Genomic DNA, 14,048 nt, shown 5'->3' on the forward strand with positions numbered 1-14,048 from the left:
TCCACCTCCACAGGAGCTAACTGCTGAGACCGTTATCTGAAAGGGGTATTCTTGGAACAACCCACATCACTCATCAGTAGAAAAGACTTCTTCGAACTTTAACATCTTTTCCGTCAGTCTCCTTTTCCATCTCTCGGGTACCAGGGAGTCACCAAAATTGAATGACTTTGCTGTTACCTTCCTCAGTCCAGGAGATTGTCTCTCTTCTAGTTTTCTCATCTGAAAACTAGAGATTATGTTCACTGGGAAAAGATGTGCCATCGGCATCCCGCATCTGAGGGTGACCCCTGTCACTGTGGTGTTCCTGACAATCACTGTCATTCTGTTTGCATGTACAGCTGACAGTTTCTGAAGTTCAGGCCTCTCCAGCAGGTAAACGTGACTCTTCTTCGTGATCCTCCAGAGCATCCACCAGGAGGGCCTCAGCATCAAGGATTCTGGGGAATTTGGGGTGTCCTGTCACTCTAGCTACTTCCCCAAGATGTAACACGATGAGTTTGGGCTGGGTGTACCAGACAGTTCCTTGTTTGTGCTCATCATCTTGCGCCTTCTCAGAACTTGGAGGAACTTGCACCTTCTCAAAAACGCCTCCTGAACACTTGGTGAATTGACAAGGTTCTCAAGAAATTCTCTCCATTTCTCTCCTTGCTGGCTCCCACAAGCCTTCTCACAAGGGAAGTATTTGTTCCCACAATAATGGAAGCTTTACCTTTCTCACTAATGTATCAAGGCCCTCAGCTACTCCAGCACCTGCTTCTGAAAACTCCAGCTTCAAAGACAAGTAACTAACATATGCAAAATCATCAGTACTGAGGCCCCAAACCTCTAATGCGTCAAATACCAGTTGTAGAAGGATCCGTACAGTATAGTAACCTTGGAACCAGTCAAGTATGGCTCCAGCATAAATACCCTCAATCTGTGTGGATACAATGAAGCTCAGCTCCAGTAAGCCTTCAGAAATTGGATTTTGCTCTTTAGTGTATTTCTTGATGCATTGATTGGAGTGTGTTTCCCCTCTGAGACGCCAGGCTATTCCCTTGCTGGTCTGTCCAAAGTTTCCCAACTTCCTTTTCTGTTTAAGTAACTGTTAGTTTACGTTCTAAAAGTTATCTTGACCTTCACACTCCTGATTGAAATGTCCATCTTCCCCACAGTTGTGCAAAAAATACCGGTCATTTCCCTGGTTAAAAGACCCTGCTTTGTAGCAGCCCTCTGCTTAGTACGTCCTAGTGGTGGGTCCGGCTTCCTATTGGCCTTGTCGTGCTTGGTGGCAGCACTAGCCAATATCAACCGAGATACCTCAGCTTGCAGGTCTTTAACTACATCCTGCAAAGCCCTCGCTTGTGTGTCATCGGGTCGCTTCAGCAACAGAGGCTAGTACTGAGGATTCTGCCCTGTTGATGGAGGCTTCCCACTCCTCCATTAGGTTTTCCACCTCTTTTTTTCTCTGATCAGCTCAAAAAATGAGAGGGGGGATACGTCATACAGGTCATTCAGAGGCTCAATGCAATCATGTAGAGTGACTGTGCGCCCTTCACCACTTGCTCCATCCTTGATTGATTTATCTCAGCCGGTTGAATATCCCCTTTACGGCACAAGCAATGCAGCTGTCTCTCTACCTGGAAAATGTAGGTAGAAAGTTTCTCCCCTTTCTCCTGGAATGTGTGCCTAAACCTCATCAGGTCTGTCTGTTGTACCAAAAACACTTCCTAACTGAAACCCCTTTTTACCGGGCGTTTCTAGAAATATGGCTCGTTCACCCCTCACTAACAGCCACTGGACTCAGCGGTGAGATAACCACCTTTCTCTGATTCCGTACGTCTTTTGTCCCAGCAAAACAGGGAAGTTGCGATGTCTCACCCACCTGAACCCCAATCTGTGTGAATACCACTGTCCCCATGCAATTAGCTGTCGGCAAGAAATAACAGATCGTACATGGCATACAATGATAAAGTATATTTACAAATGTCAGCTTTATCAAACAGTTAATAGGAAAATGAAAAAAAATAAAAAGAGCCCATTACAGTTAACCCATTCCAAATATGCACATAAGATGGAGCTCATCTTGAAGTTGTCTTTAACTCAAGCGCTGGACCCTCTGTCTGCGTGAAAGTACACACCACCTTCTGAATGTTGTTCAAAATCCATCTTGAACAAACGGGCTCCCCCACAGGTGTATTGGTCCTTCCTCCTTGAAGCCATTCATTTGTGCAAAGCACCTTGTGCAACAGGAACAGTGTCCTCGGCCATTTTCCCTCCTGTCTTTTCCCAGCTCCCGCCAAAAAGACCTTGACCCACACAAGTGTCCATCACAAAAAGCTCTCTGCCCAGCGTTCTCTAGAACCTTCTCCCAATTCCACTATCCTGATTGGCTGACACAACATCTCTAAGTTGAATATCATAGCACCTTATCTTTAGCTCAAACTCAAACAGGCTGAAAGCAGAACAGAGTGCTCTTACAGAACTGCTAAAATAAAATTCCTACAGCATAGCAGTAAAAATCTTAACCAGGGCATTAAATAACGCTTGCATGTAGCTCGCTGGCGCGGTAAATGGGTTCTCTTTAAGGACCTCCCCTCAGCAACTGGAGTTTTTAGACTCTCTACCAGTCGCTGTCTTTTCATATTGTCTGAGCACTGCCACTCATCCAGTAACTAAGATGTCTGCTCTACCCAAGTCTCATATTCCCCCTCCCACTTGGGGGTGGGCTTCACTCCCGAGAACATTCTCAGCCTACAATAATTCTGACTCTGCCAGTCGTAATTGCCGAAACCAACTCGGACTTTTCAGCACTCGCTGAGGGACCTATTAGACCTTTCACATCAGACAACTCCTTCCCCTCACTTTGCAGAAACGATAGCTACTTGTCTTTAAAGTATTTGCCCTCAGCTACAAGAAAATTGGCTTCAAATTCGTCACCCTTGGATTCAATCAATCTCTCTCTCTCTCTCTCTATCTCTCTCTCTATCTCTCTCTCTACCTCTCTACCTCTCTACCTCTATCTCTATCTCCTCTTCCCCCCCACCCCCACCCCAAAAGTATAGATGACTTATAGCCCTGCCTCTGCAGGTGCCCAGTCATACCAGACAGCACCACTCCAGTCACGTCACTGTTAGTCTGAACTAAAAAGACGTCTTTGCCTGTCATTTGGTCAAACTGCTGTTCGATGAGTGTAACTTTCCCTAGTACTGGAACTGAATTTAAAACTCTAATCAGCAATTCATCTGGGCTGTGGATATCCGCTCCGCTCAGAACACAAGCATTAGTTGTGGGTAATCACTTTGAATCACAACAAAGCTCAATCCCTGGGGCGTCCATGATCAAGTACCTTACTCGCTTTCCCCGACACTAGTTTAAACACAGACCATTTAAGTCAATTCTTACCGCAATTACACAATATTCAGTGAATTAATCCTGGATGAGCCCACAGAATTAAATCCCCCTACCACCCTTCTTCTCCCCCCCCCCCCGGCTTTTACTGGGCTTCTATAGAAACTTGGCTTATTAGCCACTCTGCTAACAGCCACTAGACTCAGCAGAGAGAAGACTACCTTTCTCAAACTCTACATCCAGGGTTGGTATAACTTGGGTTCCACCAAGCTGGAATGTTGGAAGGTTTCGACCACCCGAACTCCAATTTGAGCGGGTACTATGTAAATACTGCCCACGTACAATTATCCATTGGTAAGAAATAACAGATCGTACATGACATACAATTATAAAGAAGGTATATTTACTTGTGTCGGCTTAATCAAACAGTTATTAAAAGAAGAAAAAGAAAAAGGTCCCACTATAATTGAACGAGTCTAAATGTGCATAAGGTTTGAGCTCATATCTTCCAAAATCTGGATGTGTTCCTTATGGCACTGACTCCTCAGCACCGATCACTGGTAGAACTTCCCATCTTGGACTCCATCGAATCTGCATTCCAGTTGAATCAAATCCTACAGCCATCTCTCCTGATCTTCTTTTCTCTCCATCTCCCACTAAAAGACCACAACCCCCACCAGTGTCTTATCACAAAACTCTCTCTGCCCGGCTTTCTCTAGAACCTTCACCCAATTCCACCATTTTGTTTGGGTGACTGAACATTCCGAAATTGAATATTACAGCCCCTTATCTTTACCTGAAACCCAAACACTAGCAGCAGAACACGCTGATTCTACAGAAAGCTATTAAATGAAATACCCTACAGCATTCACAGTAAAATTCTTAACCAGGGCATTACACTGGGTTTTACCCTATTGGATTATGCAAGTTGAGAGCAAGAGCAAATTTTCATTTGTGATTCCCACAGTGCAATTGCCAATGATAGGGCAGCAGATCTGTACAAATATTTGAATTAAGTATTTGGCCAAAGTGACTGAAAAGGTGCTAGTGTTGTCATTGGGACTTGCCACATCAAACAACTGTTGGTCGTTTCTGGCCTTTGTGATTAAAAATTGAGAATAACTCAACATTGGGGTTGGGGAGTGGAATCTTGATGTGGTTCTGCACCTGTAAACACATTAAGCTTTGTTTTTAATTTCAGTGTAGAAACTGTGAGGTCATCATTGGCCTATGTCGATGTGAACTTCTTTCTTGGAAAAGTTTGCTTTATGGCAGTTGGGGGTAAGTTCAGTTAATTCTTTTCAACCACTTTCAAAATGTGCAACCTCACTTGCCCTTTTCTCTTGCATCCCTCAAGTCAAATTTTACATAATTACCCCACTGGGACTTTTTTGACTCTTGCTTTCTCAATTTCCTTTCAACCTTTGATAGTGCTGTTTTGTTTAGTTGCAGTTCAGTTTTGAAAATTTAATCAATTGAAATCTAATCTTGAAATCCATCAGTGGCTTAAAATCAAATCTAGATTAGTCAAGCTTGGTGAGAAAATGAATGAAAGCATGGAGTGATGAAACCCCACGATGAAGGTCAGATTCTACAGAATGGAGTGGAAATAGACAAGCAGCGATATTTTGGAGTGTATGGATTTTAGTACTAGAAGTATTATGGGTATAGGTGATAAACTTAGAATGGATCACTACATGGAACTATGTTGTGACCATTACAGAAACTTGGTTTTGAGAGAGGGACATGAATGGATCCTTAATGTCCCAGAGTTACCAAGTTTTAAAAAAGATAGGAAGGTAAAAGGGGGGGGGGGTGGTTAATCAGAGACAATATCACAGCTGCACTCGGGACAGAATGAAAGGCTAGTCCACTGAGTCTATGGGTAAGACTCAAAACTAGGAAGGGTGTAATCTCTCTGAGATTATACTACAGACTCCACCCCAATAGCCACTGAGGTATTGAGGAACAGATATGCAGGTAGATTAAGGAAAGGTGTAAAAACAATATTGTTGTTGTCATGGGGACTTCAACTTCCCTAATATAAACAGGGACCATAGTGCAAGAGCTTCACATGGGGCAGAATTTGTTAGACGTATCCAGGAGGGCTTCTCAAATCAATACATAGAGAGTCCAACAAGAGGAAGGGCTGTATTGAACCTGGTGTTGGGTAATGAGCCTGGTCAGGTGATTGACCTTTCAGTGTGTGAACAGTTAGGGAACGATGACTATAACTCCTTAAGTTTTAAGATAGTGATAGATGAGAATAAGTATGACCTTGTGAGAGATTATTAAATTGGAGCAGGGCAAGTTGTGAAAGCATTGAGTAGGAACTAGGGAGAGTTGGGAACAGCTGTTTTTGGGCAAGTTTCACATCTGACATGTGGAGGGTGTTGAAAGACCAATTACACAGTATAGGACAGGTATATTCTGGTCAGTAGGAAGGACAAGGATGGCAAAGTTAGAGAACCTTGGATATTGAGAGAGGTGATGAATTTAGTCAAGGAAAAAAAAAGGAAAAGTATGTGAAGTGTAGGAAACCTGAATCAAACTGCCTTTGAGGCTTACAAAGAAGCCAGAAAAGAACTCGAAAAGAATTAGAAAAGCCATTAAAAGTCCTTGGCAAGTAGGAAATAGAGAATCCCAAGGCATTCTGTGTATATATCAAGAGCAAGAGGATAACTAGGAAGAGGATGGGACCACTCAATGATAAAAGGAGAATATTTGCTGGATGTGGAGGATGTGGCTTTGGACATTAGTGTGTACTTTACATCAGTATTTACCATGGAAAAGGGCATTTCGAGCTAGAGGTGGAGGTAGTGTTGTGTCTATTAGAACTCAAGTTCCCAGGGCCTGATGGGATATTTCCCAGGTTACTGAGAGAGGCAAGAGATGAGATTGCTGGGACTTGACCAATATCATGTCCTCTTAGGCCACAGGCGAGGTCCTAGAGGACTGGTGAGTTGCTAATGTTGTTCCATAATTCAAGAAGGGAACCAGGGATAATACTGGAAACTAGACTGGCACGTCTCACGTCAGTGGTAGGGAAGTTACTGAAGAGAATTGCTCGGGATAGGATTTATCCATTTGAAAAACCAGGGTCTAATTAGGGAGAGCCAGCATGGCTTTATACAGAGTAAGTCACTAACATGACTGAGTTTTTTAACGAGGTGATAGGGGTGATTGATGAAGGTGGAGTTGTGGATATTGTCTGCATAGATTTTAGTAAAGCATTTGACAAGGTCCCCCATGGGAGGCTCATCCAGAAGATGAGGATGCACGGGATCCATGATGATCTGGCCGATTGGATTCAGAACTGGCCTGCCCATAGAAGTTAGGGGTGGTGGTTGAAGGGAGTTATTCTAGATAGAGGTCTATGATTAATGGTGTTCCACAGGAATCTGTACTGCGACCTCTGCTGTTGTGATGTCTATGAAAGACCTGGATGAAAATGTAGATGGTAAGTATGCCAATGATATGAAGATTGATGGTGTTGTGGGTAGTGTAGAAGACTGGCAAGGAATACAGTGAGATGTAGATCAGTTGCAGGTATGGGTGGAAAAATGGCAAATGGAGTTTAACCTGACTGTATCTGAAGTGTTGCACCTTGGTAGGTCAAATATAAAGAGACAATACAAAGTTAAGGGAAAGACCCTCAACACCCTTAGTGTTGATGAGCAGTGAGGTTGGGGTCCAAGTTCATAGCTCCTCGAAAGGGGCTACACGGGGTGATGGGTGATTAACAAGGCATGCTTGATTACTAATTTAATTGGATTGACACAACATTGTGTGCTGAAGTGCCTGTTCTTGGGTTGTAGTGTTCTGTGTTGTATTGCAGTAGAATTATGGCATCTGTAAGGTTGTGTTCACTGCTAACTGAATTGGGAGCTCCACAGTCTATCACAAGTTAAATCCCTAAATCTATAAGGGCAAATATTCATTGGCTTGCAATTCAGACATTTTTCTGTTTGTTTTAGACAAATCTGTTAAACACCAGTCAGTGGACATGTATACGCTGAAGCAACTGGCAGATTCCTACTTGAGCCCCTTGATACCTGTTGAACTTGAGGTATGAATAATTGTGAGGATGACTCATGGTAAGGTGTTATATGCATGGTATGATTTCTCCTTTGGGAGAGTCATCTGTCACTATCTGTTTTATTTGATTTTTATCCATTCAATGGGTCTGATGGCTCAAGTTGGGAGGTCTGTATGGAAGTGTAGTGTTCAGTTTTAGATGGGGAAGAAAAATTTCCATTCCCATCTTAGTTCCATATGACTGATGTTGTGGGGTGGGTGGGGGGAGGTGTTGACAGCTGCAGAGAAACTGTGCCTCCTAGTTGCTGCCTGTGTGAGAAAAATGAGGCACTATTTTGAGAGTATTTGTTTTGATCTATGGCAAACCAAAATCTTTCCCAAAATGTTTTGCCATATCTGGTGGGACGGATGTCCAGCTCTGTCCTGGGAGGCTGGTTTCCATGGTTTTTCAGGGAGAGCCTCAGCCATCAGTTGCACTGCTGCAGAGATACCTCCAGAAGAGAACAATCATTTCCAACAGGTCTAGGGAAAGCTGCATAAAGAATCTCCCTGGAATAAGTGTTATCTGAGATTGCAAAAGCGTTGTTCTCAAATTTTGATTGTAAAGGGTTCTAATGTTCACATTAATGCAATGTAAAGTTACGCTTAAAAGGTATCAGGAATTAACAGCTGAAACTTAGGTCTGCATCCAGTAATGAAAAAGTTTGTAAGGTCCAATAAGTTATATTTACTTTTCATGTTAAGACCTGGCTCTTTTGTGAAAACTTGAATATTTTAATCAAGTCTTGTTTCAAGACTATAAAGGTTTTTCCAGCTGCTGAACAAACATATGACTTACTACCCGTTATGCCACTATCATTTAGGGCAGCAATGACTGTCTTGACCAGTCACGGTTGTTAGCCCTGACCTGAACCACCTGAACCCCCTGAACCTGGAGGACTGGTGGAATGCTGTTAGTCTGTCCTCTACCCTTTGACCTGTTTGGCATGGGTGACCCTACCAAGAGCCAAAGCAGAAGGCCCTGACTCCAGCCAACATAGCTCTCCAGGTTATTGAGGTGTTCCAGCCTCCAAACCTTATGACAAGGTTGTGGTCCTCTTGGAGGAACAAAGATGTGAATTAGAGGGAAAACAAGGGTTGTGTAGAGATGCCCTCCTACACTGGGGTGGTGGTGATGAGATTAGCACCAGAGCAAGAACTTTAATTTTAAACTAATTGAACTCCAACCTGAGTTTGTCACTTACACCTTTGGAACAGATCACTGTTTGATCAGATGATAATTAAAATGAAATGAAAATGAGTAACAATCTTTGCAGATGATGTGACGAGATGAAACAAGGGTGAAAGGGTTAAATGTCACGAAATGTGGCCAAACAAATACACCAGCCATGTGATACGTGAGAAGCACTAGAATCTGTCTTACAGTTGTGGAATTTCTAATTTTATATTTCTTTATGCCAATTGGGTCTGAGTGACATTTACTTTATTTATCAGTCCACAGAAAGAAGAGCAGTGATAGCCAAGAGGCTCCTTCAGATGTTGAAGGTGGCGGCTGGCCTGGTCCCAGGTATCTCAGCCCTTGCTCTCAGTTCTTTGATAAGGCCTTCCTTCAAGACCGAAGTGGAGAAATGCTAAACAGCCTGTTGTATTATGGACATTTCCAACTTACAATTGCAAAGCATTCCATGATATTTCTTAATGTAACTCGTATAATATCTTGAACTTCAATTCAGTGTCCTACCCAAATGTATTGTGGAAGCAATCATCTCAATTTAGTTTTCCTTAAATACAATTGAGATGTTGGGTAATTATTGTGTATGTGGCTGACTTGGTGTTTTCACTGTATGGAGTCAGTTGAAGTGCAGGTTTGGATGTAATATAAAACATTTTTGGAGCAACACTGGTCTGTCAATGAACAATTAGTATTTGGGAGTGGGGATTGGACTGAGAATAGAAAACAAATTCAGAATAGAGAAAGTTTGAGCTAGAATTCAACAAAGAATATGGATTTTCAGTCTTGGGATTTTAAGGAAATGGTTTCTTCCTATTAGTTCAATGATGCTTGTAAATAATGCAATGTGTAATATAAATAAAGTATAAATTAACCATTTTGTTGGTTTCAACTTGTTTGTCTCTGGGTTTTTTCTAATTGTGAAGTAATGTACATTTAGGGAAATAGCTGGAGTAGCTATTTGCTCTATCATTTGTTTGTTATGTATCATGTCAGATGATGTGGGCGATTATAGTAACACACATAAAAGTTGCTGGTGAACGCAGCAGGCCAGGCAGCATTTATAGGAAGAGGTGCAGTCGATGTTTCAGGCCGAGACCCTTCGTCAGGACTAACTGAAGGAAGAGTGAGTAAGGGATTTGAAAGTTGGAGGGGGAGGGGGAGATCCAAAATGATAGGAGAAGACAGGAGGGGGAGGGATGGAGCCAAGAGCTGGACAGGTGATAGGCAAAGGGGATATGAGAGGATCATGGGACAGGAGGTCCGGGAAGAAAGAAAAGGGGGAGGGGGAACCCAGAGGATGGGCAAGGGGTACCCCATCTGTTACTTATTTTTATAGACTTCTCTAACTTCCGCTAATGCCCCACCTCCCCCTCGTACCCCATCCGTTATTTTTATATTTCCCAAGCCCCAAATGTAAATCAAATTGTTGTGATATGTGGGAGAAACACACTTGGATTCCCTATCTTATACATCTCTACAAAAGGCAACTAAAGCAAAATTCGTTTTCTCTCTCAATTCTGATGGAGGGTCTTTAAGTTGAAACATTAATGGTTTGTCTTCATAGGTGCTGCCTGATCTGTTGTGTGTTTTCAGCATTTTCTATTTTATTTCAGTCATTGGTTAATGGCTGCATAATCAATGGATAAACTTTGGAGGGATTTTTAAAAGACAGTTAGGGATTCTTCAATAACATCATGAGTTTACATGAAACATTCCAAAATGGCTTATCTAGACCCTGGGTACGCAACCAGAGCCCCACTGGGACCTGATTATTCCTATCAAAAAATGAACTTGGTGTTTAAATTGGATAGGGTAGGATTGGCTCTTTATAAATTAGTGTGTCAAAACTCAGGATTTTATATGAAATTGTACAATCCTATAAATGAAGATGTCAGGATCTGTTGGAGACTGAGGTTGGTTAATGTGGTTCATTAACTGAACTAAATGCTTGGTTAGTGGTGGGTATTAGTCCTGAATGAGGCCACACTGGCATTATGTCGGTTTTAAAATAAAAAGCAAGTAGCAAATTATTTCCCGATTTACTTTTATATTCCCCATCTTCAACAAGGCCTCCACTTGTTGAGACCCATATATTTCACAAATAATTGGTTTGTATGCCCTTAAGGTGTTTGTTTTTGCTGATTGTTTAATCAATCCATTAATATGACTTAATTACATAACGATCTTGTAAAGGAAAAGCTTTGATTTAAACTCTGCATTTCACACCTATCACATTTTACATACAACTTTCTGTAGATAATTTTAACTCTGAACCCTACTAGATCCTAAAGCTATCAAGTCATTTCGAGTTTCGACTAAATCAGTTTTGCGACTTTGGATAGATTTATTGTCCCAAATGGACTGCACGGTTTACATTGTGATGCAGTACCATTCTGAATATCACTAGTCCAATTGTTGGTCTAAGGCCATAGCCAGTAGTGGTTTCGCCCTCGCTACACCCATCACATAATAGAAATTGCAACACAAACAACCCATATTGAACATCATTTGTTGGGTTCTCATATCATTTATCAATGGGATTTCCATGTCAACTGCTTGTTTTCCACATTGTCCTTTCCTGACTTACAACATTGGGACTAACGTAATGTAGCATGCAATTTGAGATTGTTTCGAAGTTCCTGGATTTCATTTTGATTTCCTGGTTGGCGTGTTTTAAACCTATTTCTTTGGCGAAACCACAACTCTGAATGACAACAATTTTTATCGCAGGTTGGGTGGCGGACTTAAGTCAAGGATTAATTTTTTTCACCATAAAGATAGAAGTGCAGATATAAACAAAAATGCATAAATAAAACTATGTACTTAAAATGTAAACAGCATTATAAAAAGTGGTTTCGTGTTTACAGTATAGTGCAGTAGGAATTTGCAAGTAGAAGTTTGCAAGTATTTTTGGTGACATACCAAATCTTAAACTCCTAATGAAATACACCTGAATAACCTTTATAGTTGCATCGACATGTTGGGTCCAGGTTAGTTCCTCAGAGATATTGACACCTAGGAACTTGAAATTGCTTGTTTGCTCGCTCCACTTCTGATTCCTCTATGAGGATTGGTGTGTGTCCCCTTGTCTTACCCATTCCGAAGTCTACAATCAGTTCTTAGGTCTTACATTAAATGCAAGGTCATTGCTGCGATGCCACTCAACCAGCTGGTATATTTCGCTCTTGTACACCCTTTTGTCACCATCTGACATTCTGCCAACAATGGTTGCATTTTCAGCAAAGCAAGGGAACTGAAACCCACCCTGTGTTAATGAGAGGATATGGAACAGAATTCAGTGTGAAATCCATAATCTAGTAAACATAGGATAGAGTATTGGGACTGAAAGAGGCCATTCAGCCCCTTGACCTTTTTCTACCATTTCTTTACATCAGTGCATTATAGTATGCATTATACATTATAATATCTCAAAGCTCTACCTACTGATCAGCAATATTAGACTAAAAAGGTCTATGGGAAACATCACAGGACTAGAATGGAGCAGGCAATAAGTTGACAGAACAGAGCAGCAAAGATTACAATCTGACAGTGTTATTATTTCAGTTTGTAGAGCAATGCTCTATCCTGTTCTCAAGAAAACCCACACTTCCATCTTAAAAGCCACATAGATCATTATAATTACTCTCTCCTGTATGTTTCCATTTGAAATAGCTGCAGTAAGGACAGGTTGTCAGAGGGTGGCAGTGTTGCACTTTGTTCTCTTCTGAGGGTGAGTGCAAGATCAAAGTAAGCGCTGTCCAGCACAGTCTGTTCAATGCCATTTAAATGATCTTCAAAAACCCCATAAATCACAAATCATTGATCAAACTGCAACCACATTTGTTTCTTGGTTCTATATAGGGGATGAGCTCTTCCACAGTTTCCCTACAAAAGTTCAAATACACTCTGTTCATTAATATATCCTGATTTATATGGCTAAATGCATGAAAACTGAGGGCTATGTATAGTTTATCAGTCTTAGTCATAGAACACTACAGAACAGAAACAGGCCTTTTGGCCCATCTGGTCTGTGCCGAACTATTATTCTGCCTATTCCCATTGACTTGAATAGACTATATCCCTCCCATCCATGAACTTATCCAAACTTCTCTTAAATTTTGAACTTTAACCGGCATACATTATTTTCTGCTGGCCGATCATTCTACACTCTTAACACCCTCTGAGTGAAGAAATTTCCCCTCATGTTCCTTTTAAGCATTTCACCTTTCACCCTTAACCCATGACCTCTTATAGTCTCATCTAACCCTAGTGGAAAAAGCCTGCTTACATTTACCCTATCTATATACTCCTTATATTTTGAATAGCTCTATCAAATCTTCCCTAATTTTCCTACGCTCCAGGGAATAAAGTCCAAACCTATTCAGCCTTTCACTATAACTTGAGCCCTCAATTCCCGACAACATCCTTGTCAATTTTCTCTATACTCTCTTGAACTTACTGATACCTTTCCTGCAGGTAGGCGACCAGAACTGCACACAATATTCCAAATTAGACCTCACCAACATCTTTTACAACTTCAACATAACATCCCAACCATTGTTTCTCAGTACTTTGATTTATAGAGAGCAATTTTAAGGCCCTGTTCACCTGCAATGGCACTTCCAAGGAACGGTGGACCTGTACTCCCAACCTCTTTGCAGGCCTACTGACAACCTTCCTCGCTGTACACTACGCCCCTGTTCTTGGTATCATACACAAATCTGGTGATCCAGTTTACCACATTATCATCCAGATCATTGATATAGATGACAAACATCAAAGAACCCAGCACCGACTCCTGTGGCATACCACTAGTCACAGGCCTCCATCAGAGAGGCTACCGTCTACTATCACTCTCTGGCTTCTCCCACAAAACCAGTATCTAATCCAATTTACTATCTCATCATGAATGCCGAATGATTGAATCCTCTTGACCAACTTCCAATGTGGGACCTTGTCAAAGACTTTGAAGGCAACATCCACTTCCTTTCCTTCATCAATTTTTTTAGTAACTTTTTTTGAAAAGCTCTGTAAGATTAGTTAAACACAACCTACCACACACAAAGCCATGTTGACTATCTCTAATCAGTCCCAAATTCTTATATATTTGGTCCCTTAGAATACCTTCCAATAAACTGCCCACTACTGATGTCAGGCCCACTGGCCTATAATTTGCTGGCTTTTCTTTAGAGCCTTTCTTAAAGAACTCAACAACATTGGGGCGCCATGGTACATAGCGGTTAGCACAACGCTATTACAGATTGGTATGTCGGAGCTCCGAGTTCAATTCCAGTGTCCTCTGTAAGCAGGTTTGTATGTTCCTTCCTGTGTGTGCTTGGGTTTCCTCTGGTTGCTCCAGTTTCCTCCCAAGGTCCAAAAGTGTACCAGTTAGTAGGTTAATTTTTCATTATAAATTGTCCGTTGATTAGGCTTGAGTTAAGCGGTG

The 14,048-nt window shown here is 41.6% G+C and overlaps 1 protein-coding gene across 2 annotated transcripts in view; it reads left to right on the forward strand.

Moving 5' to 3' along the window:
• The window catches only part of pane1 (proliferation associated nuclear element), a 29,317-nt gene extending 19,849 nt beyond the window's left edge, over positions 1 to 9,468 (forward strand). For both annotated transcript variants that reach the window (XM_063063330.1, XM_063063331.1), the window contains 3 exons: positions 4,532 to 4,611; positions 7,308 to 7,399; positions 8,863 to 9,468. In XM_063063330.1, the coding sequence (XP_062919400.1) occupies positions 4,532 to 4,611; positions 7,308 to 7,399; positions 8,863 to 9,003 (313 nt within the window). In that variant the 3' untranslated portion in view covers positions 9,004 to 9,468. The remainder of the gene's footprint in view (positions 1 to 4,531; positions 4,612 to 7,307; positions 7,400 to 8,862) is intronic.
• The last annotated feature ends 4,580 nt before the right edge of the window (positions 9,469 to 14,048 follow it).

Source organism: Mobula hypostoma, chromosome 11, assembly GCF_963921235.1.
Source record: "Mobula hypostoma chromosome 11, sMobHyp1.1, whole genome shotgun sequence".
In the NCBI taxonomy this organism is placed as follows: domain Eukaryota; kingdom Metazoa; phylum Chordata; class Chondrichthyes; order Myliobatiformes; family Myliobatidae; genus Mobula; species Mobula hypostoma.